The sequence below is a fragment of the Haemaphysalis longicornis genome, unplaced genomic scaffold, assembly GCF_048455015.1.
Source record: "Haemaphysalis longicornis isolate Haplotype H1 unplaced genomic scaffold, Haemaphysalis longicornis Haplotype H1 scaffold_4, whole genome shotgun sequence".
NCBI lineage: Eukaryota > Metazoa > Arthropoda > Arachnida > Ixodida > Ixodidae > Haemaphysalis > Haemaphysalis longicornis.
The window spans coordinates 130,134,734-130,159,992 of record NW_027526361.1 but is presented as its reverse complement, the minus strand read 5'-3'; the positions used below and the strand labels follow the sequence as shown (position 1 = coordinate 130,159,992).

At 47.8% G+C, this 25,259-nt stretch overlaps 1 protein-coding gene across 1 annotated transcript in view; it reads right to left on the bottom strand.

The window, feature by feature from the left end:
* LOC144180000 (phospholipid-transporting ATPase ABCA3-like) overlaps positions 1 to 25,259 on the bottom strand; it is a 48,409-nt gene that overhangs the window by 542 nt on the left and 22,608 nt on the right. Inside the window, exons 7-10 of the mRNA XM_077708412.1 lie at positions 16,517 to 16,670; positions 12,718 to 13,002; positions 4,232 to 4,516; positions 1,064 to 1,210 (exon numbers count right to left, since the gene is read on the bottom strand). Coding sequence (XP_077564538.1) covers positions 1,064 to 1,210; positions 4,232 to 4,516; positions 12,718 to 13,002; positions 16,517 to 16,670 — 871 coding nt within the window. The remainder of the gene's footprint in view (positions 1 to 1,063; positions 1,211 to 4,231; positions 4,517 to 12,717; positions 13,003 to 16,516; positions 16,671 to 25,259) is intronic.

Here is a 25,259-nt window from a genome sequence, read left to right as displayed (position 1 = left end):
CGCCAGGATCACGTAACTGCATCTCCTCTCTTCCCCAACCACCTACCACGCTCTTCCCTTCCCGTCCCGTCCTTTTCATCATAAACGCGATAGAGGTATGCTCACGCAAACTAAGGTCTGTGCGCGCCATCTCTTGGGACCCTATGCAACGGTTGTGCTTGGGGTGTCGCCTCGGGAACGAGTACCAGCTCTTTATTGCATTTTTGTTAAAATACTGTTTTGAACGTGTCCCCTATTAGCTATTCCAAAAACTAAGCAGATTTCAATTTCAGAGCGCAGCCCCTTGGCGGCCGTCTCTGGGCTGAGCCGAGCCGTCGTCGTAACCGAGTGAACGATGGCAAGACGTAATAGTGAAAGAAAGCAAATGAGCAGAGTGTAGCGAAATTGGGAGGGGAGGACGGTTTGCCGTGGCGGCGCGAGCGCTCTCCGAAAGTGTGCGGTCGGGGAGGGGAGGGGGGGGGCAGTATACTGTGCCCGCACGAGACGCTCGTCTGCGCGACGCTGGCGAAAACGTGAAAGGGCCTTCGCGTGATGGTGTGCGTCAGCTTCCTAAGACGCGGGTCGCGGTCCCTTCATGAGACGTACTTTGCGCCGCCGGTGCGGAGGCTCATCACCACTGCCGTCGAGAGAACTCAGGAGTGAGTGCTGCCTCAGCGCACTGCTGCTGCGCCCTAATATCGCATTAGGGAGTATCGTAATCGCCAGCCAATTTTTCAATTAAACAGAACTACTAGTATCAGTTACGTATTTATGTTTTGCCTCAAACCAGACTGACGTTTTTTTTTTCCTTTTTGTTGCCCGAGCAATACTGGCAAGTATGGCGTAAGGTACGAGATTTAAAAGTTCGGAAATGTTTTGCGGGTGCATACATCTTGTTCAATTATTGTTTCACCTTTTGGCCAGGCGACTGGATACAGGAATGGACAGGGAGGCGCGCAGGAAAGCAAGGCAAAGAAGCAAAATTCCCGTGTTTAGGTTGCCCAAACAAAACCATCGTCTTGAAAGTCTTGTTGGCACGAAATCGCCGATGAGCAAAACATCGGCACTGTCCAGGCGTGCGTACCTTGATCGATTCTATGCACATTTCCTTCTGGTCTCTCTCCAGGAGCGCGATAGCGGCCGACGAAGTTGCGCTTTCACTGCGGGGCCCCAGTGACAGGATGACTGAATTGCGGTGGTCCTGAAGAACCCGACACTCCGGAACTACTGCCTGCGCAGGCCGGAGAACAGTGCATTTTGCCACTCGAGAATGAACGAATCGCGCTAATCTTTTGCGTCAACAACGAACTCTCACGAAGTATATGATAACACGGATTGGTACGTAATTGAGTTACAAAACAGCGCGGGAAACAGGACAGCAGAAGTCAACGATCGTCTTCGGGAGCACGCGTGCGACATACGAAACGCCACATGAAGCACACTCGCTGTACACGTTGCCAAATGCCCAGGCTGCTCGCCTCTGTTTGAGAAAAGCTGCCTGCTGGCGCGATACCGGAACCGGATGCGACGAGAGATTAGAGAAGCCTGGAAAATGCACACCCGGAAACAGGATTGCATCAGCGCTCCCTCCATTGCTCTCACGGGGAAAGAACTTCACTTTCTTGGTGATACTGGAGATACGGGTGCAAGGCGTGCTAGTTGCTACGAATGTGTTTGTAATGAACATTACTGTACTTTTTAGGACTGATTGTACTTTGTATTCTTTAGTTATTTCTTTCTTCACATGTCTCTTTCTTTTCGTATTTATTGCCCGTTCAGTGACAATAAACTCAGTTGTTAGTCAGCGCCCTGTCTGTGTGCCCTTTCTGTAGTCTCGTTTCCCGCGCTGGTTTGTAGCTGAGCTATGTGATAATAGCCAGACCCCCATAGCCTTCCAAGCTAGTTTAAACGCTGGAGTGGAAAGGGCCAAACTGTTAACAGGAGCACGGGGACCAGAAGGACAACCACGCAGGGCGAAATGGAACTAACATATCTACACACATTGAACATGTATGCTAACGAGAACATGTAAGCCGTGTTAACGAGTTTCAACGATTTGTTCAGCTACGAACGTGGGTTACCAGAACACAATTTTTGCACGTTATTTGAACATGAGAGCGAGAGGGTTCAGCAAGTAGTTTAGCTGACCTTTGGGGTCACTCGTGTAGCAAGCATAACATTAGGCAGAGTGGGCAAGTATTGTGATACTCAGGGCTGTTGATTCAGGCTAGGGAAAGAGGACTGGCTAGCCTGTAGCGAGAACATACGACGCTTTTTTCGAAACGAGCCAGATAGAGAAACCGAAAATAAATGGGATAAAACTGCAGTGCCAAAAAAACTCGGAAACTCTTCCCCCAAAAAAGAGGTGGCAAGAGAATAGTTGAGATAACACCTTGAAAACGTGTACGCAGATCGTACTTCGTATCGAACTGCGATCGAACTACCCCCTATTGTATTTTGAATGCCTTTTCCACTAAAGTCAATCGCACCATGCTTGAAAGTCAATTTAAATAGTTTTCTTAAGAATTCCGCACCAACTACAGTGTTTTAAGTCAATATGAGCCAGATCGAAACTTCTCACGCCAATATTGCTCAAATTCACGGCACAATTTTCAATCACTTGTGGCAATATACTGCCACTAGCTTGCATGTAAAATATATCATATTTGACGGCATTTCATTTAGATCAGGTTACAAACTTCCGCTTCTTTTTCAAATTTGCGTTAGGTGGATCTTGATCATTTTGAAAAAAAAAACGTCACTTATGGCTGTTCGATAAACGGGACAATACAGCTCATGTCAAAGCGCTTACTCATGCATTGAAAGAAGAGCGAAACAAATAAGGGGAGGCTATAGTGTAAATTATTTCGATTTAAAAACAACGTCCGTGACAGTGCACCTGCGCCGGTTATCATGCACCATCATGAGTTTCACCCACGTGAAATACCTACAACGTGCATTTCCTGAATCAGGGTTCATGTTTTTTATGACGCCACGAAACACTATTGAAGGGCGTGAAAATTGAGGGGTGGTGATGCCATCCTGGTACCTTTATCTGCTTCAAATTTAAAAACCAAAGGCATGACGCCTACAACGCCTGACAGCGCTGCAGTCAATGTCGGCTCTGTTACTTTCGCGGTGTTACGACGTGTTCTTCCGCCACGCAATTGTCACGCCACAAGATCCAATCGAGATTATGCTCAATGCTTGTGACGCCCGTAGTATCCAACGAAGATTATACTAAAGGTTTGTTGTCGGTCTTCAATACCGACATTTTTAGTTATGACGGAATTCTTGAAATCGGCACCGGCGTGCTGATTTCTTTTCGTTCTGATCGAGAAGACATCACAGTAAATTTATGACGACTACGTTCGTACTAAACCCACTGCCCCAGATTCTTCACAGACTGATTTACTCAAACTCGTACTAGTAGAACACTGCACTAGTATGTGCTCCTCAGTACAAGAGAAGGGCGTTCTGGAACCCCTTGAAACCAAACAAACTAAAGCCCGACAGTCAGGTTCCTCTTTACATGCACGATGTTACAGGTACGCCAATCTGGAAGGGAAATACGACGTATATAGTCCACATCCAGTCACGATTGCTTTCCAACCAGGCTTTTAAAGGGCAATCTTAAATCGACAGAATCGCCTTTGGCAAATCCATAATATCCCCATTTAGGAGCGCGTATACCCTTTGCTGCCACTCCCTACTTCTTTTAATAACGTGGCGCAGGCCTACGAGCTTTCTTGGCTAGTGAACCAGTGCAGTCGAAGGAGCAAGCCCCTTGGCGATCTTTGGTTATCCCCCGCCTGAAAAGATAAGAATCGTCGTTGGTATCTGTGCTGCCAACTGTAAAAGATAGTGGCAGAGTTCCTTAATTTCGGGTTGAAGCTAGATCTACGCAAAAGCACAGAACGTATCTCTACAAGGACATCTGTCTGGGCTTCTTGCGTATGGTTCATTTGAGCTGTCCAAAATGTGAGTACTGGGTTCGAATATGAGTACTTCCACCTGCTGCTTTATCATACTTGATGTACTACTGACTGCAAGCAGAACCGTTACCTCCTTCCTAACGCCCAAACGCTGGTAGAAATCGCGTGCCTTCAGTTGTAGTGCGCGTTGCATCATCAAGGTACAAGCAAGTGCACATTCCTGGACAGGCTGTGCGCCAAAGGTAGTGCATGATCTTATCACGTGCTCCGCAACATGTTATGAACTCGTTTCCTATTTGTTGGCTATTGCGTAGTACCTTAAGCGCCATCAGGGTGCGCCTGGTCTCAAACTTGGGCGCCTTCGTGATGCGCACGTTGTAGCCAGCGCCGTAACGGCTCTGAATGAAGTTGATGTGGCCGTGACACTTGTGGGCGCCACCACAGCCGAGTATGCTGATGCGGTCGGCGTAAGCCTCCACTTCGGTCACATCGTTCGTGGTCAGGATGATGCAGGTGGTGGGCTTCATCTTTGTCAGCACCTCCCACATCTTCGCCCGTGAAGTGGAGTCCATGCTGTGCATGGGCTCGTCCAGTATCAGAACCTGCGCGAGAGCTAATGTGTAGGCACTGCCATTCAGCGCGCCTTCAAGTGACAGACAGACACGCACATCAGCCCTCGTGATGATGATGCTGGATGTTGTTTATAGTTGAGGTAGTGAAAACTTGCGTGCGGGGTTCGAAATTTCAGAAACTAATAATTTCTCAATGTTGCTTTTTTTTTTCCCCGAACCGTCGCAGCTATCTTTCAAAACAATAAATCTATTTGCGGAGTCAATCGGCTTTCAGACATTTGTGCTTTGCAGAATTCGTCCTCACTGCGCTAAAGGATGCGCAATAGTCACACTAATTGAGAACTTTCCTTCAGCACTATTCCTCTAAGTATCCCGCCCTCTGTAACTCAATGAATCTTAGAGATTTTTTTAAAATTAAGACTTTGTTCGCATGACAACTGGCGCATTTGCTCTTTGTTTGACATAAAGCATTTCAAAAAATCAAATTTTGGGTGTTTAATGCGCCAAAGCTGCACCTGAGCTGTCAGGCGCGCAATAGGGGGACGATGATCTGGAATAATTCCGTCCTCCTACAAGGGACCCTTAAAGTGCGCCGAAATCTCGACACACTGGCGTTCTTACTCTGTAATGCTTCATATATCATATTTATTTATTTACTTACCTTTCCGCCCTACCATTCTTATAGGCCCCTCAGCCAGCCCTTTCCCTAATAAAGTTACATCTATCTATCTATTTACTCTTTATACCCCTAAAGGCCCCCGTGAAAGGGTATTACATGGGGGGAGGGGGTTACATGAGCAAAAGTAAAAACAATGAACTCGCGGGTTCGATTCCCGGCCGTGGCGGCCGCTTTTCTGATGGAGGCGAAAAGCAAAAACGCCCGTGTGTACGAGATTTCGGCGCACGTTAAAGATGCCCAGGTGGTCAAAATTAATCCGGAGCCCTCCACTACGGCGCGCCTCATCGCCTGCGTTGCGTCGGCGCGTTAAACCCTACAATCAGAATAAAAACAATGAACATCAAAAACGAAGAAAAAAAAACAAAAGGGATAAAATTTCTAATCGAATACAGACTGAGGTTGAAGTATGTATTATAAAAAGAAATTGGTAATGACAACAAAAATAGAGCAAGGAGGGCACCAAATCGTTCGAATGCAGACAAGTACACAGTGAACAACGAACGAAAATGCAAGCAAAAATAATCAATACACTTAATTCAAAGGAAACGAATGAAGCATACACACAAAAACACGTAAAAAATATACACTCACTCATCACACCACAAACAAGCTGAATCAAGCTAAGAAATTGTACATATTTTCGCTGCACGTTCCGGAAAAGAGAAAAAAAAACAGTTAAAAGAGGAAAAAGTTATATGGTGTCAGTATTTTGAATTAGTTCTTGAAATTTCGTGGCGCCTTTTTCTGAAGCAATGTGCGATGGTAGATTATTTCAATCCATTGTGGTACGTGGAATGAGTGACCGTGCAAAAGTAGATGACTTACAGTTTACCCGTTTAACTTTGTAGGGGTGATGACGGCGTGGAAAACTAATGTCAGGTGGCTCGAAAAAATCGCCGTGAAGTGACGCGTGGTGATACATAGACGTGAAAGTTTGCGCCCATGGAATAGTTCGGGTCGTTCTGCTCGGCGTTTTAGTGCTGTGACACTAGAATGACGTGAATAATCCGCAAATATCAAGCGAGCGGCATGATTTCGCAGCTATTCAATGTAGTTTATGATCAAAGCATGTTCGGGATCCCAAATGGCTGATGCATATCCTAATTTTTGACGTAATAGTGTAGTAAAGCCAAGTTTGCGTATGTTAGGAGGAGCCTGTTTAAAGGGACACTGAAGTGAATTTGTCAAGCTCCCGTTTTTGCTTGCACTGCGTAGACTGGCTCAAATTAGCACATTTTTCATCGTTTATCCGGTTGACAAATCGGTAATTATTTTACAAAGCGCGAAAGAAGAAAAACTACCATGCGCGGTTTGCGGCGGCCGCACCAACTAAGGCTGTGACGTTGAGAGGAGGGGCGCCGTGATTGGACGATGCCCAAGGTTAGCAATCACACAAGTTTCGGTTTCGGTTTCGGTTCTGTAAAACATAACCAATGGCTTTGTTGGATGGGCATTCTCAATATCTCAGTAATCATCGTACCGCGTTTCTGCCATGTTGTCGGCTGTAAAATGCACAAGATAAGCCTCCCAGGACGGCTTGTAGTCGTAGCATTCACTAGCCGAGACCTACGCAGTGCATGAACGCCCTCCGCGTACCCGCAGACGCCCAAATGTCATGCGCTTTTCCCCCATATTTGGAGCTTGCCTCCCTCATGCCTGTATCGTAAAAAGCGTGTTCGCACCAGGCCAAGGGTCTGTTCATTCTGGCCTGTGCCCACTGCCTGCAAGCAGTCGGTGCTTATGGCAACAGCACGCCAACGAGAACTCGCTAGCGCGCCAGTGCCAGCCTGCGCGCGTTTTGTGCACTAGTTCGTGTAGCCATGAACGTTGCGGCCCCAAAAAAGGTGAACTCAATATAGAAAACATCGGCGGAAAACAAAAAAGTTAACTTACAAAAAAAAAAGCACGTACCCGCGGGGATTCGAACTCGTGACTCGCAAAACATTTGGGGTGAATTTCTAGCGCCCCAGACTGCTAGGCCACGGAGCGGGGCGGGAATGCCTTGCTAATATAGGGTATATATTGTACAACCGGTTTACACTTTTATTTAGTTTTGGCATTTCAAGCCGCTTAGGTGACTATTTGTTGTACTGCGATCGTGCAGTAAGCGTCGCCCGAGTTTCCACAGTAGCTCACGTCTAGCAATTGCATTTCGTAGACGGAAAAGCGTTCGCAGATGCGTAGTCGTGCTGCTGACCGCTGTGCTTGTTCGCCCAGCGCAAAAAAGTGCTTCCCGCGCCCTAGTTTTACGCTGTACGGTAAAAATATCAGTTGATTTTATTTGCTTAGTACCTATATTGACTTCGCTGACTCTTCTCCCGCCTTCAAGAGGCCTTATATTTTCCTACTGGCGTACCAGTCAGCGAAGCGTCGCATGTGCAGCGCTTGTGTGAAGCGACCTTGACTTGGAGCTAGATACAGTGTACAAACAAACCAAGTAAAGAAAGGCACATTCTTCCATTCACAAACGTGTCCTGGCTTCGTTTCAACTAAGCGAACGAATTGCGACCAAGCAATTTTTTTTTAACCTCCTTGATTGCGACGACCCGCCGGCGGCCGGCGGACGAAACGCTGGGCCGACTGACTCTGTCGGCCGGGGAGCCGTGCAGTAGCGCAGCCGTGGCGCAGCCAATTGCCAGCTCATCCCCTCCTGACGTCACACGAAAACGCCACAGAAAATGGGCGAGCGTAAAGAGAGGAGGACAGCGTTTTCGAATTAGTTTTTCTACTAAATGAAATCGCGTAAACGCGCCTAGAGTGGTCTAAACATGGCCTGGGGACTCCGGACTACAATTTGCGCTAGTAATCCAGCAATGTTTACATATCACTTCAGTGTCCCTTTAAGGTTACGCTTGAGAAATCTGGAGGAGCGGTGAGCAGCCGCCAGGGTACGTTTTATGTGGTAGTGCCATGACAGGTCAGGCAGCAAATAAATTCCAAGATATTTATAAGTGGAGACGAGATCAACAGTAGTATCAACACGTGGGAGGTAAGATTCCAGGGTACGTGTTTAGAACAAGACATATACTTCGTTTTAGAGTAATTTAGGGTCATTATCCAGGATAAGCACCATGCATTAATAGCGTTTAGATCAGTTTGCGAAGCTTTCCGGTCATTGTCAGATGAAATTATTCGATAGATCACACAATCATCCGCAAAACTTATAATTCGGGATGAGACACAGGATCGCAAGTCATTAATGCAGATTAGAAACAGTAGTGGACCTAGTACGCTACCTTCTGGGACTCCGGAAGTTACCGGTTAGAAGGAAGAGTTACAATTGCTAGCGGATGTGAACTGTGTTCGAGAAGAACGGAAATGTTTTACCCATGCCAAAATGTTAGGGTGAATGTTAATCCTAGAAGTTTAGAAGCCGGTGATGAGGGACACGGTCAAAAGCTTTACAAAAGTCGAGGAAAATAGCATCAACCCGGGATCCACCGTCCAGAGCTGAATGTATGTCATGAATGAAGCCAGCGAGATAAGGAATATAAGATACGCAATCTTTACGTTTTTTTTTTCCCACTCGCTCATGGGCCTTTCGACCACCAAGAATTACCCACTGCATCATTTCTGATACCGCCTGGGCGTTTTCCAAATAACTGTAGTCCTATAACCGCCCGCATGTGGTCCACATACTGGTCGCAAGACGGCTTTCTCCATCGTAAGCCCGTACGTCGCGTCTACATCCAAATTTATGGGTGCAGAACTAAATCGCAAAGTAATTCGGTGCATGTAACAATTTCGGCATTGTTCTACGTGTTACATGTATATATGTATGAAAGGCACGCGACTGATTTTTACGAGCCAGCCACTTAGAAGGAAGGCTTTCATTGATCGAAATTGACTGCATTATGTATGATACAGTGGCCATTAAAAATATCTTTAGGATGTATCATATTTGATACCGTGGGTAGTGCTGAAGTGCATTAGAGCCGTTTTTTGTGACACGCGGCAGATCTATTTTGTACTGTTGATATCACGTACAGCCTTTTGCAAACAGTTGAAAGTAGAGAGGTGGACCACCGCACCGGCTGTTACGTATTTTGTCATAAATTGGTGTGTAATACATGTCAAGTTACATTACATAGCTTACGCCCCGCGGCCGTTCGCGCACGCGCAAGCGAACACAGCAAGGGGGCGCACCGTTCTGTTAAGCGCTAAGGTCCAGTAATTTCAGGGACCTTATTAAGCGCGACCTCCTCAGAGATAAACGTCATTGGCGCTAGAGGCCGTTCCTATGTAACATATGCTGGTACCCATGTGTGAAAAATAAAATTTAGCGGGTGCCGGTAGGAAAATACGGAGTCGGTCTGCTACCCGTACCATCTGAGAGGATGCAACGCTGCAAAATTTCACCAGACTTTGTAAACAAGTTTTAGTCAGGAAGAGCTGAAGATCCATCTTTTTATGCGTCAGCAATTATTTTTTTCAATCTTCAAGGCTAACGTGCCCTAATGCCCATGGTATCTTATGACACATTGTGTAATTTTAAAAACCCCGGAGAAAAAGAATTCCTCGTGTTTCTTATTGTTTTATTCTCAAATTATGATGTATTAAAGCATTAAACATTTTATCTATTGTTTTCCTTGTTTGAGCATTACAGGATTAACTGCGCAACTGTGCAAGCCGAGAATTGTCCGTCCGTCGCAACAAACAACCTCGAATTGTGAGGTAAAGTGGTGAGGCGGCAAGGAGCCCGCGAGCAGGTGTTGGGAGTGCGCAATAAAAACAAAATGTGCATATGGAGGTTCCAAGAATCGAATCCGGGAGCCTAAAGAGACCCTGCAACACTTTTTTTAGCTTTTTTTCTTAATCTTAAATGCTTGCAGAACTTAGTAACCCAGCACACCCAGTACTTGGATTAGGGGTCGGAAATTGCCTCGGACAAAAATTACTGCTCTGTTCCCATCAGGTAAGCTGTTAACTCGCTCAAAACGTTTTTCTGTCTTTCCCGGTGTTGACGTTCTTCGACGGCCTGAATTACGTCACTGAGGCCATGTAGCGGCTGTTGGCCGGTTTTACTTCAGTTGCAGCAATGAACGCTTTTCGACAGCAACTTCAAAAAAAAAAAAGCCACAAAAACAGAGCAGAAACGGAAGGCGTATCTGGTGCGACGAGCAAATCACGCAGTGCCGCTCCGTGCTGGCGATAACTATAGCTTTCGCAGTGGTTCCAGAAGCGAAGGAAAGAGTGAAAGCGCTTATCGAAAGTGTTGCAGGGTCCCTTTAACGCTGTCAAACCGGGAACCTAACCAACAATAACATATGCAGCCAATTCGAAAGAAAAAAAAATTGGCCGCGTATCTGCTCCTTTCGTTGCAAATGTCGTCAAAAGGCGATAGCCTTTATCGACTTTTGCCAAGTAAATGCCTCCCTTCGCTTTATCGCTCACCTCTCATGTTGTTCCTCTTGCGTCGCGCTCCTCCCGAGGTAATGACGCCAAAGGTTTCCTTAAATCATTTTAAATTTCCCGCGTTCTCTGCTCAAAACCGGGTGTCTCGATGCCAACGCTGCCGTACGGCGAAGACGCGCGTGAATCGAGGCGCCCTACTTCAACGTTTATAGAACCGCGTTTACCTACTCCACGCGCGTTGCAAGCAGAACGTGGAACCTATCTAGTGGAACCTTTCGTAACTGTTGCCGGTTGATTTCTTAAAATGGCGCCAGAAGCTATAGAGGCGCGGGCGACAACAGGCGACGGCGGGGTGAATTTTTTTTCTGCAGCTGATGAAGTATTTAATTTCGCTAAAGTCAAGCATGTATGATTTTTTATAAAGGAACACTGCAAATATCACTTCTGTACTCATTTGTTGTCTTATATTTGCGTAGTGTCTTGTTCTTCTTCAACAATGTTGACAAGTATGAGCATTACACCGGACTTAGACGGGTATATTTAGCTGTGACTATATAAGACTATTGCGCAGGCATTGTTTTACTTTGGCCGGGTGGCTGAATCGAGTCACAGACAGACAGAAAGACGGACAGACAGACAGACAGACCAAAATTTCTGGGTTTAAGGAGCCCAAGAAAGACTATCGTGTTTAAAAAAACGCTCCCCGTGGTCGGAACAGAACCTGGGTCCCTGGCGTTACAAAACCGGCGTCCAACCGATTGAGCTATCAGAGCATTCCGCCGGCACAGCCTTTCCTTGGTTTCGTAGAGCGGGCGTTGGCCTTGGAATTGTCCGCTGGCTCTAGCGCGTGCTAAAGCGGTCCACTTTGGGACAGATGTGAACGCCCGCGGACGAAACGATCCGGGCCTGCCAGCTAATGGAGAACATCCAGCAGGAAGTTCAGAATTAATGTGAGAGGCAACGGCCGGGTCTCCGACGAAGGGAGAGGGGCCGTCAGCTTTGCTCTTCCTCCAGCTTTGCACCATTAGTGCAAGTTGCTCGAATGTTTGCTTTTCGCCTCCGTGTGAAAAGCGGCCGCCGCGGTGGGGAAACGAATCCGCGTTCTTGGGCTCAGCAACACAACGCCTTAGCCACCCAGCTACCGGGGCGGATGACACCAAAGGTGCGCGTGTTTACATAGTATATCACCGTTGTAACTTGTAAGGAAGACTTGGGAACGTAACGCACAGTGTCGTGTGCTGCGTGAGTCGCTTGGTTTAAGGGACCCTGCTGTACTGTTTCAACCTTTTTAAATTCTTAAATGCTTGCAGAACGTAGTGAACTGACACAACCAGTATTTAGATTTTGGGGTCGCAAAGTACCTCAGACCGAAATTACTGCTCTATGCCCATCAGATAACTTGGAAACCTGTTCAAAAAATTTTTCTGTCTTTCCAGGTCTTAGTGTTCTTCGACCGCCTGAATTACGTCCTTACATGGGTGCAGCTGCTCTTGTAAGACTTACTTGCAGTTGCAGTAACGAACGCATTCGATAGCCACTTCAAAAATAAAGCCACAAAGTCAAAGCAGAAACGGAATGCGTATCTGCTGCGACGAGCAAATCACGCAGGGCCGCTCCGTGCTGGCGATAACTACAGCTTTCGCAGTGCTTCCAGATGCGAAGGAAAGAGTGCAAGCGCTTATCGGAAGTGCTGCAGGCAATGAGTTGCATACTAATATCTACTAAAGGGAAATCTATCGCTGGAGTCGCGGGCCGCCGTGGGTGGCGCCATTGCTGCTAGCAACGTTCCTCGCCTACTTGGCTTAGCTAGCCATATGGCTTTTTTTTCTGTCTCGAAGCCAAAATGAACCAAAAAGGGTAACATTCTTTCTTGTTCATCGTGCATGAAGCTTCTACATAATCACTGACATATTAATCTTTCGGGACGTTCAATGTTATAATAACAAAGCAATTTTGATGAACCTTCTGAAGTAATAGTGTCGGTTTTTTGCCGCCAGAGCTAACTTTTCAGCCTGTTCATGAGCCATGCCAAAGAAAAGTTGAACATGCCTGCTCGGTACATGATGGAACGCTCGCCGAAGCGAGGGCTCCCCTAGACTGGCGCCAGATTTCCCGCTAGTGTATATTAGTATGCAACTCTATGGTTGCAGGGTCCCTTTGAATGCGTCAGACTCCAGCCGTTCTCGAGCGAGCACACCTTCGGCCCGCAGACGACGGCCATGGCGAGAGCGAGGCGTCGCTTCTGGGCGGTCTGCAGCTTCCCGGCGCGCAGGTCGGCCACTTCGACGAGGTAGAACATGTCTAGGAGCTCGGCGATGCGGTTCTCGAGCGCCGTTCCGGCCAGGCCGCCCAGGGCACCGAAGAAAGAAAGGTGCTCGGTCACAGTGAGGTCGTGGAAAAGCACGTCCCGCTGATGAACCACGCCGAGCTGCTCGCGCGACCGTCGAGTCTGCAGGGCCACGTCGAAGCCGTTCACGATGACCTGCGCGCGGCGGGAGGACGCAGTGCCCGTGCTGAGAATGTGCATTCTAAGGGCAGAGAACTTTCGGGGCTCGCCTGGTCGTCGTACCTAGCTGTAACGGTTGATGTAACACGACTGCCGGAATCAGGCGGTGCCGCGAGATAACGAACCCAAGTAGAGCCCGGCGTTCCGCCATTGGGCGTCCCGCAGAGGCTTCGAAAACCAAGCGGTTTAAATAGTCATAACCATTCGTAACTTGTAAAATGCTGGCGCTTGTCATACATCTCCCTATTGTTTAGCGAAAAAAAAAACTGCAGGTACATTTGACGCAAAATATATGTAACTAACCGGCAGCACCGGCGTTCATTTAGTTCGCAATGCTCGTTGGGTTGGCTTTTGCCATAGTAAGCGAAAAAAAGTGGCAGTGCAACGAAGCACGTGCCGGAGGAAAAGCAAGCGCGAAGAGAACAAAACTCCCGCTGGCGCTGTTTCAGGCAGGGGGGAGTGAGCACTGCGGAGGCGGGAAACTTGAATAGGTTTGGGTGGTAGCAGTGAGTGGATAACGGCGCTACAGGCCATTATGGCTAATCACTTTATTTGCGCTTCCGCCAGCTTTCACGTTTGGCGGAACGGCTTTAATTTTGTGGAATAGAAGTGCTCAAATTGTAAGTATAGTCACGGACAAATGGAACGCGAACACAAAAATGAACCGCAACGCACAAACAGCGCGATTTTTTTTAATTGAAGTCAAAGTGACGTGTGGCTTATTTACAAAAACAAAGTTAAGAAATGGGGTTTTCCAAATATACCAATAGCGCACCAATATTGAAATTTAACGAAGAGTATTTTTTTAATTTTGCGTTTTGTACGTTTTTGCGTGTTCGAATTTCATTTGTTCACGTATGTACAACCAACGCCGCCTGTATAACCATTGCCTAACGTGTCGGCCGCTCTCCAATGGGAACGGTAGGGATGCTTAGCTCAGGCACTCATCCGCTATGTGGCGCGCGCCGGTGCACGTCCTGCCTTACGTCACTGCTCGCACTTCTACGACGTGTGCCTGTCAGCTTGCTTGTTGGGTTTAAAGAGCCGTTTCGCTCACATCTTAGCCGTGATGGGGCGCTAGTTCTGGCGCGCACTGCGGATCTCGGTCAATGTGCACTCGCGTCATACCTTCTGCATTTTTCGAAAGATGACGATCGGAGGATGAACTGAAATAGTGTAAGAACATATTAATCATCGGGTAGACAAATAGCAAACAGAAAAACGCTATTTTCGGATCGAATAAAAGCAATATTTTTCTGATATTTTTCTCCCTGGAGCATTTAATGAAGGAACAGATGCGTGCACATTTTTTATGTGCAAGCGCTTACTTCTACCCCGAATTTCAAAAAAAAAAAAATATTGAGTGCTTGCAAATTTCAGGAGATTATAGAAAACAAGGATAAGCAGTTCAGGGCCCAGCCACGCCGTCCGGGCGCTTCTAGAGTGCAGTCGTCAATTTGAAACTGCGTACCGAAGCGGAGTGCGAACATCGTGGACAAAACGAGGCCGAAATGCGGAAAATTTCGGGGCCCGTGATCCAAGTAGGTAAGCGCGCAAAGTCGGCGTCAGCCTGCAACAACACAAGTGGTTTTGCTTCCGCCGTGGCAAAGGCGGTTTTATCAGCGACAGACCAACATAAACAGGCACGGCAGAAAACAATAAGGCGTAGGAGCGCCGCCTGGGGAACGCTAGACAAACTCAACTATTTTGCATAGTTTCCGAGAAGCGGCGCTGGCTGGCGGACATGAAAGCACGCAGGAAGGCTACGGAGCGGGAAAGGGTAGGAGAGAGCAGTCGAAGAGTGGCTGTTGGGTCATTTTTCACTCTCGCGTTAGGCAATGTTCATACAGGCGGTGTTGGTACAGCACACGTTGGAAGCATACACTTATCTGTTGCGACGAGCAAATACGAGTGGGGTACGGGCTGGCGGTAACTATAGCTTTCGGAGTGCTTTGCACGTAGTATAAAAAGTAAAAGAGTTGATGTGAAGTGTTGCCGGGAAATTAAAAGATGATTCGTTCTCAGTTTTGTTCTGCTGTCGGTGCTAAAAATAATTGTTCTGGCATAAAGGCGTAGTTTTCACCACGTCAGTTGTCCCTCTAGCCTCAGATTCCCTAGCGGAAAAAAAAAATGCTAAACAAAAAAACGTTCTCGCTTATCCGAGTACGGAAATTATTGAAATTATGTTTTTGTGTTGCATCATGAGCTTCTTTTAGGTTTATTGTACAGAAAGTACACATTTTTTCTTTGAAACGTTGGCTTTCAATTTTTTGTCGTTGCTCTTCCGGCAATATTACAAATACCTATTAGCTGCCTAAGGGCACATTATGGAAGTTCAAGTTATTATGTCTATCAGTATGGTCATTACTACTACTTATTCTTACTACTAGTACGTGGTTCTACGGTCTGGACCACGAGGTTTCTAAAACAAATGCGCTAAAAAGTGCCGGAGGGCCCAATCAATAAAGAAATTATCTAATAAAAAAAACTGAGCTAGTTTGCTGCATGTGATTAACCTATGTCCCGGCGATTCCAGTGCTGGCAATGATCATGCAAGTCCAATCAGCGACGAGCGTAGACTACGACAAAATATCTCTTCTTGGCATCGTGACCAAGAAAAGCGTCAATCCACCACTGATCCGTACAGCACGCCATCTGCATCTATATACTGTACTGCGTATCACACCGCATGCCTTCAGCGAATAAAAGGTGAATTACGATAGCTTAGCACTCTTCTTGGGGCATACGGGTCCGAGAGTACGTACTCCCAACGTAAGAGGTACGGCGGAGAGAACCTGTAACGGTAGTGCGCCCGCAAGCAACATTTTACTTCTTAAATTAAACGGTACAGAACTTAAACCACCTAGCGACGTCTACTGGTTGGCTTTTAACACACTGTGTATTCTTTTGACCAACTTCTAAACAACTTTCCATTGGAACTTTCTTGTATTGAGGTAGAGTCTCTGGTTGTGATTGCAACAGCCTGGTTTTGAGCCTCGTCAAATAATTGAACACATTTTTTATTAGTCAACCGTGGCTATAAATATTTTATATTGCTGTATGCGCAGTGTGTAGCCTATCATCGTTTGTAACTGATGCCTTGCGACACGCAGCAAGTGCCGGTTCTGTACTCTCGACGACACAAATTTTCAGGAAAGCTTACGGCAATTCACAGCTTCCAAGTTGGCGGCGGCGTCAACATATCAGCACCGAATTACATCTAACCTTCACACTCAAGGTGATCGCTCAGGGACGAGGGGAGCAGCTGTTAGTGGACCGACATTCCATTTCTATACTGTTCAGGTATGCTACGGAATGCTACCGATCGGTACACAGTTGATGACCCTGCGCATGCGCACATCCGGTCTAGCCACCTCTGCGGCCGAGCAGTTTCGCTGGTGGGCTACCTGGTAACGTAACGGGACAGATCTCTCCCTAACGTGCCAAGCTGGTCGACTCGGCACGAAATATCCGCGCCGTAGTTTGTCACCTGGCCTCCGGTGGCGACGGCGTTGCCGCATATGATGTTAAACAGTGTCGACTTCCCGGAGCCGCTGGGGCCAAGCACGGCCAGGATCTCGCCTTCGTACGCCTTGAAATTGATGTCCCGCAGGATGTGCTTGGCCTTCTTCGCGTACTCCACCCTGCGCGAAGCCCCCTAGTGGTGTTAGCCAGTAGAAGACCTTTAAGCTAGTTTTAACACGAAAGTGTTTTATTCCCGGGTACACAAAGATTTGACTGACGTCATAATCGTCAAGGAAGTGACGCCAGTACAACGAAGCAAGCGGCCTGTAAAGGGTGCACCCCTGCACACTAGGTGTTCTTGCGGGGAAGCAACCTTCAGTACTAAAGAGTACGTTATACCAGAGAGGGTGTCGAACCGGAACCGGAACCGTATTTCTTCCGCCATTTTGGAACTGAAACCGAACCGGAACAAATCAAAGGAACCGTTCCGAACCGGTTCCGGGCCTGAAAACTGATTTCTAGTTTTCCATTTCGGTACCCTACCTTGCGTCTGAAGATATTTTGACCATTAGCCAGACGGCACCACGAAATACTTTGCATAGTCTACAGTTCCCAAGGCGCGTAAGGTTCTCTTATTATTATTACCCTCAATTTATTGTAAAGTTGTCCGTATATACTATCAGTTTGCATAAGGTACTGCCCATATCCCCAATTATCTGTTACATTTAGAATAACTAAGTTAGAACGCATATTCCGAGGCAACATATCGTAGATCATGGTTTCTATCTGCATGGTGTTTAAAATCGTGTGAAGTTTTCAATGTGCTGTTAGTTCGAATGCATCCATGTCCGCTTGTAAAGGTATTCAGGGACGCCATCAACAATAAATCCATATCTCCCACTAATTCTAGTTCTAGTGGGCAGTTGTATACACACAACACTGAGACAAACACTCGCAGTTCTCTACGTCCCCCTCACTCTTTCTTTACAGTGCCGTTGTGTCCTTTGGTTGCTGCTCTAAGAGAACATGAGAATTGAAAAAAAAATGTTTGGGGCTTTCTCATTTACACTTTTAAAGTAGATGCGATAGCATTTTCAAGTTATCTTGAACATGCTCAACCTTCAAATTAAGGGGCGCATGGATTAAAGCCGATTAATGCTGATTAGCGGGTAAACTGGGGTGCGTTAGTGAGATTAGTTAATGAGCTAATGTGAATTAGTTGGACTGGTGTGCTGATTAATTTGGATTAGAAGAATTAGCGGGTGAGTTAAAGTGGATTAGATGGTCAGACCAATCATGATATCTTTGGGGTCCTTGGCATTTGGAAACTTTACAGCGTTCTTCTTCTCTCCCGATCGGAATGTTTAGTTACGCACAAAATAGCCGGAAAGGTATGTGACGGCCACCTTAATGCTATAAAAGGCCTTTTGTTATGCACGTATTGCGCTGTTATTTTGTTTCTCGCGTAAAATTGACATCTCGCTATGAACTTAATGACCAGTTGCTAATGCATATCTTATAATAATCAAATGATTTTCAAAATGTGTATATATATGAGGTACGACTGTAGGAAGCAACTAAACTGAAAACAAAACTGGAACGATAAACTGGTTTGATGCCAAAAGCGACCCGATAGCATTCATCAATACCTTCTCTTTCTTTGTGCTACCGTTCTGCACCCTTCCACAGGTGTACCATCTCAACTCCCGAAAACAGACCCCTCCAGACTGAGGAGGCGGTGATAGCACGTGCGCTTAGCGAAAGCGGCGCCAAAACTCTCATAACAGACTCTTAGCAGGCGTGGCGCAACTTTGCCAACGGTCGATTGCATGTTTCAACACTTCGAGGGATCAATCAGAGACCACCACCGAGCAGCCAGGATTGTATGAGCACCAACTCATATTGGCATTCCCGGCAAACAAGATCGCCAACCTCGTGGCTCGAGATTTGACCCGCTTGGCCAGCGCTGATAAAACCGTGCCCTACTCTTCCGTAGAACGTATTACTCCGCCCACAAATCATAAAGATGAACCAGGAAAGACTATTCCGCGCCCTGCGGGTTAACACCTTCCCACGCACCTGCAGACTTCACATCTTTTACGGGACACTATTCTCTCCTTCGCCACTTCTGTGGAGAGCCAGGGAACCTCTTACACATAGTAGGCGGCTGCGACAAATCTGCCCTAGATTCGCCCAACGTCTATCTTTCCAAATAGATTTGGGAGAAAGCATTGGCCAGCTCCGGCCTCAAAGATCAGCTGCGCTTGATAGGAACGACTGTCGACTCGGCTCTCTTGAATGATGACGCCTGTCTTAACTTTTCCGAGATTTAATTAACATTAATTTTTTTTCGCTCTCTCTCTACGAGGGATCATTTCAGCTGCTTGTTATTATTATCTTTTATTATCTGTATTATTATCTTTATTATTATTTTATTATTATCTTTATTATATTAGCTATTATCTTTCCTAGAGCCCAATCGCTGTCACCCGTCGTTGAATTGCCATTAGAGAGTTTTAGTATAGCGGGAGCTAGCGTTTAGCGCGCGCCGCAAAATATTGCGCTTGAGCTCCGCAAACGCTTTCCACGAACCCCGCTTTTAGTACTGCGCCAGCAACGCTCCGCTAATAGTGTGGCCCTGATGATGATGATCGTTGTGCCCAGAAACCATTTGTATCTGATGGACATCGAAATGTCCAAGCCAGGTGAAAACGTTTACAAAATACACATAAAAAGGAAAAAAAAACGGCTGAATGCCCTAAGTCACTGCATTGTCCCCACCAGCGAGAAGGTTCAGTGTCGTCGCTAGCGCCATCTGGGATATCAACAAATAACTATAATTTCAACCAGCCCATACAAACGCGACCCAAGGTTAACTGCGGTATCGCCCCCACCGGCGGTGCTCGGCACGGCTTGGCACAACGATACAGTGAAGTACAGTCTGGTATTCTGTGCGACCGCGGGTACCCCAGCAACGCGAGATCGTCGGTGAAGGCGAGGCGCGCGCACACAGAACCATTCCGGCCGGCAGCGGCCAGCGGGGGCAGGCCGTCTCGAGCAAACAGGTTTCGCGAGACCAGCGCCAGCCCCGCGCGGCCCACAACGGCGCAAAGTACCGCCCGCAAACTCTGGAAAATAGCGTGCGTCCGCGAAACGCAAACCCTCCTTCTGCGGACTGCGCATGCGCGCTAGGGCGCGCGCAAGGAATAGCGCTTGCTAAAAGCTAGCTCCCGCTATACTAAAACTCTCTATTAGCAAGTCCCTATCTCCGGTGGTTCCCTATCCAATGCCGTCCTATACTCGCCGTCCAATGAGTCATTAAAGCCGTTCTTTCTTTCTAACCAGTCTGTTAGCAGATAAAAGATGAGCAGAAGGAACTCGCTCTAAACGCGACCAGACACGCTTGACAGTCGTAGGCTGACGCCGACGCCGGGCTGTTTTCGACTTCTAGCACTGCTAATGATTTCGTGCTAAAGCTAAAGCGCCATTGGAAGAAGGGGTGCATGAAAAGCGTAGAAGACCAACCAATTTATTTACAATGCACAATTTCTTCCCTCATTGTGCGAAAATAGGGGTGCGTATGCACGTGCGTGCGTAGACATTTGATGGTTCCAAAAAAATTACGCCCATCTTCCCGCGAGGGAACCCTGATGTGATGCGACGCATCGGGGGGTTCAATTGGTCGTAACCTTGCCTTGAGCGTTTGCGCTGACGCTGGTATTGGATTGTGTCAGCCCACTCGCTGAAGGGACCGTCGCTTCCATCACGTCTTCATCGGAAGAATCAAGTCAAGCACGGAGTCGTCAAGCAAAGTCACGCGGAGTCGAACGAGAGCGAGCGCTAACTGAACCGCTGCAGCGCGCTACCCGCTTTATATTCACAGCGCCTGAAGGAGAGGAGACAGCGGAGGAGAGTCGCGCATGCGCGCAGTTGCGCACCGGAGCAGACGCGAGCGGAGCGAAGCGCGCGCGCAGCTGTTGTTATGCTAATGCGACGGAGTGAGAGTTGCACACAGCTGTCGGAGAGAAGAACGGGGAGAGTTGCACATGCGCAGGTGGTGTGCGTCGCGCATGCGCGCACTTGCGCTCGCCGGAGCAGTTGTTAATGCAGCGTTACGCAGCGAAGCGCGCCCAAACAAGCGCGCCAGCTGTGGTATGCTAATGAGCTGGAGTGAAAGTGTTGCACACAGCTGTGGGAGAGAAGAACGGAGGAGGGATGCGAACGGACGCCGCGACAACGACGCAGGTGGGACATGCCTCAGAGGAAGACATGCGTCGCATCTAAAAAAGATGGCGGTCGCGCAGGCTCTCCTGCCTGCCAAACAGTCTGCCCGCTTGCCAGTAAATACCTGCCCACCTGCCTGCCTGCCTGCCAGCAGACGATTCCTGAGAGGATCGTCGTGTGAGGGTATTGCATAGGACAGGAAGTTCTTATTTCATGTGTATTCATATGGTTATTTCCTGAGGTTTTTACTTTTGTATCTTGGTTTTTGTAATTTACTCATCTCCGTTTAAGCTATTAAGCGTTTAAGCGTTTAAGCTATCTCCTATTATCTCCGTTTAAGCTACAATAATGATCAAAGCAATGAGCTCAGGCAATTAGACATTCGTTTGCAGATGTAGGACTTAACGCAGTTGGCGCTGCTTCACAATTTTATTCGCTTTCGTTTGGAGTTTCCGCGCCCTTCGAGTATTTCCCTGTGTCATGAGAAGGCGCAATATAATGTAATCATTTTCGATTTATTTAGTTAATTCTTTCTTTCCGTTATTTTTTACGCACAAGCTTATGGTTATTAAAAATTTTCCCCCCGTCAAGCATCCATATTTCCACAATTGTAATTATTAAACTTGTAAATATGTAAATATTGTAAATATGCAACTTTCGCGGAATATGCATCTTTGTGCCGATGCATGGAGTTACACGGTTGCTGTTTGCAAGCACTTGGGAAACAATGAATATGCATTTCGAGAAATGCCGCGGTGCTATCTCTGTTCTGGGCATTTTTGTGGGATTTTTTTTTTGCCTTAGGTTTTAAAGTGAAACTGTTGTTCCTGCACGCCAAAACGCACTGCAGGAAAGCTAGCTTTCTCTGACGATGATAATGGCTGTGGGTGAAGCGAAAGATTATTCAAACGCAGATCTTTCTCTGGTTGGAAGCCAATGTCTTCAAAGTGCGACGTCGACGTACACTGCTGAAAGTCAACTTACACAGTGGGATTCCACGAAGGCACGTGAAGCGCAGGTGCGCAGTGAACTCTTCATCCCTGGCTGATTCCCCCGAGTGGGCTGGTGCCACATATTTCAAGGCTATCATCATCATCATAATCGTCGTCTTCATTAGAGCCCGTGGAAAAGTTCGCATTGGCGCAAGGCATTTCCGCGTTAGACGTAGATGCACATTGGGACATCTTTCTGTATATCTCGCGTATTTTACGTATATTTCGCAGAAATGAACCTTTCATGATTCTGACATTGTCTTTGCGTCGCGACCAGAAATCCGTGCACCGCCGGTGCTGTTATGAGCAAAGGACAACGAATGAATCCCTCACGAGATTGGACTTTGATTCGACCTGATTGGCGGCGGAAGAAAGCTTTTCCTGTCAACCATCTTCGTTGTTAGACGAACGGACTTACAGAAAGAAAAGGAGACCTTGACCGACCAACCGACCGACCGACCGACCAATCGCCGGGACATCGATGAGGTCCAGTCGGATCGGCTGAACCGAGGGGCTTGAGATTTCCAGATTAAATTTCCATCATGGCTATCATGAGGCAGTTACTTACCAAGGTTGTTTTATGAATGTTCCATCTCTTAGTTCTTAGGTTTTGACCTGACCAACCCCGGTGGGGCCACATCAAGTATTTTTGCCGTTTTTTCTTAGAAATGTTACTCATATTTGTGTAATGACTGAGCGGTACGCCGCTAATAGGTTAGGGGGATTTTTTTATTATGCGTGCAACGCAGTCAAAACGCGTAACAGGTGAAGCCAACACCAAGCCGAGGCTCGAAATTCGGGCATAAGCTCAACATTGCTAGATTTTAGGTACACCACTGAGAAGTAAAAAAGGGTAATTTTTTTTGAGAAATAAGTCGAGTCCACTTATAACAATACCGGTTTTAACAATATATCGGATATAACAATGGACAGCCGCGGCACCGTCAGCTTTTTATTGTATTCTATGGCCAAATAAACCGCTTATAACAATGCTGTCATGATGCAATATCGGTTATAACAATTAAATGTGGGCACTGGAACCAACCCTGAACGAAACAAAAATGCAAAAACGCTGCGACAATGCCACCCCAACCCCGCCTATTACGCAAAAGGGCATGAGAGCATACGCGCGGCGGCCAGGCCATAGCACACTTGGCCTCGCACGCGGCGAGTGCGCGCCGAAGAGGCTCGCATGCCACCGCTGCTTTCGCCTGCCGCGGCGACGCGGAGGAGGCGGAGGAGGACCGGATGGGTGCCTCTACGGGCAGTGGGGCAGTCCATTCTGAGGGTGCGCCGCCTGTAGAAAAAGCACCGGGGCGCCTAAGCCGCCGCAGCAGCAGCGCTGTGTGCACTGTGCCGACCTCCCCTATTCCTCGCTAATTTGGCCACGTCTCCAGCTCCGCCGTTTGCACGTGTTCCGAGTCTGGTGCTTACCAGCGTCGTTTTCCTTGCCTGTTGTCACTGTTCTTGTTAAGTGCTCTTGTTTATCATGTTCCCCTCATTAAATGCTCTTGTTTGTCACGTTTTCTTTGTTATTTTCGGCATAACCCGCTTATAACAATAATCGGTTATAACAATAATATTTTCATGGCACCTCAATATTGTTATAAGTGGACTCGACTGTATTTCAATAATTCGCGGCCCAGTACAGATATCCAACGGGTTTTTATAATGTAGGGGAGCCATACGAACATATAAAAACCCTGCGCGCAGGCGCTCATCGTTGCACGAGTAACGTACTGCGCCGTGTACCTCTAGCTTACGAAGGCGAACCGCGAGACGTTGAACACGACGATGAGGAAAGCTCGCTATGGGCATGCCAATCTACTCGTCCACACAGAAGCTGCTAGACATGGGTGCCCACAACACAACGGAAAAGCTGCTGGAAGCACACCTATCCAGCCAGAGAATGAGGCTTAGCCGGGCAGAGGACGGCCGGGCTCCCCACTACGTGGGGAGACATTAATACCAAGCCCTTCCCCCCGAACATGCATCCAGGGAGGAAAGATGAGAGACGCTCTGCGCGGGCCAAGGCACTGGCTCGACAGCAGGAAGAGGGCCCTGAGGTTCCCTACGCTGGCGCCTCGCTTCCCAAGCACGGCTCGAGAGCAACGGCGGTCATCACCACCATCGATAAACTGGTCACCGGCGCGTCGATACGGACGACGAATCCAGCCGAAGCAGAAGAAGTAGCCGTGGGCCTCGCACTCGCACAACCGGGAGGGAGGACCGTGGTCACAGACTCCAATACCGCCTATGGAAACTACCGCAAGGGGAAGATCATTCCCGCTGCACTAACGATTCTTGCCAAACGCAAATCACCGGGACGGGCCGTCGAGCTTGTGTGGGTCCAATACTCACTCGCAGGTGGAAAGCAACGCACTCGCCGACTACTATGCCCGACAACGGTCAATCCGGGCCGAGGAAGAGCCAGAGCTACCGCACCCCGTGACGAGTAAAGACATCACCGAAATGTACACAAGCGGCAGATGTAGGCCTCCCGGTCCTCATCCGCAACTTAGCCGAAGGCAGCGAACGATCGTGCAACGCACGCAAGTGGGGCCTCTAGCACATCCCGTCTCTTGCACACAAGATGTTCCCAGCCGAGCAAGACACTTTATGCCCGTTTTAGAGGCGCTCCGACGGAACTGTAGCACACATCCTTGCCGAGTGCACTAAGCTCACGAACCCCCCATCATCCCTACTCCCACCCTCCCCAACCCCAACCCCTTAGAGCGATGGAAGACCTTGACGAGCCCCGACCAACCGACCAAGCTCACGTTAGCGGCTAGGAGCCAGGAGCTGGTGGACACATATGGGACCTGAGAAGAAGGTTCCACCCTGTCTGGTGCCTGCGTGCACTAACCTTTACTAAGGGCTCAATAAAAGTTGATTCTCTCTCTCTCTAAAAGCTGTTTTACAGAATTATCCCTTAACAAACCCCTAAGTGGCATGAATTTCAGCATGTTGCCTTTTTTATGGATTCCTCCACGTGTGCTCCGTCCGTTGTGCCTACGTTGCCCCTACTCTATGCCGCAGTATGTGCCTAACCTTTATACGTAACTCACAAAGTAGGATTGTCCGCTGCTGTCATCGCATGTCCTAAATCAAATCGGCTTCAGTTCAGAATGTGTTTTACTTTAAATGTTCTCGTTCTACTTGCCGAAAAGAGCGCTTGGCCCGTGAGCTGCCCATAGTAGGGTATACTGGTATGCATCGCTTAGACCACGAGGCGTTCTGTAGCGCACGTGTGTAGTATTTTGGACAAGCGAGCATTTACTGTTATTGTCAACACCAGTAAAGCGGCCGATAAGGCTGGGATTGAGCCCGCGCCCTCATGTCCAGCGTCACAACGCGAACCTTTGTTACGGAGCCAGTGAATGTGTTACCTGACCACGGGCACACATCTCATGCCACGGGCACACATTTTCTGGAGTCCTTCTCTACAAATGTCGGGCATTTATAACGGCTCCACATCCAGACATTTGGTTATTTATTATCCACTTTTCTGAACAAGCCCGCTGATATTCCGGAAATGGTACATGAGTCCCG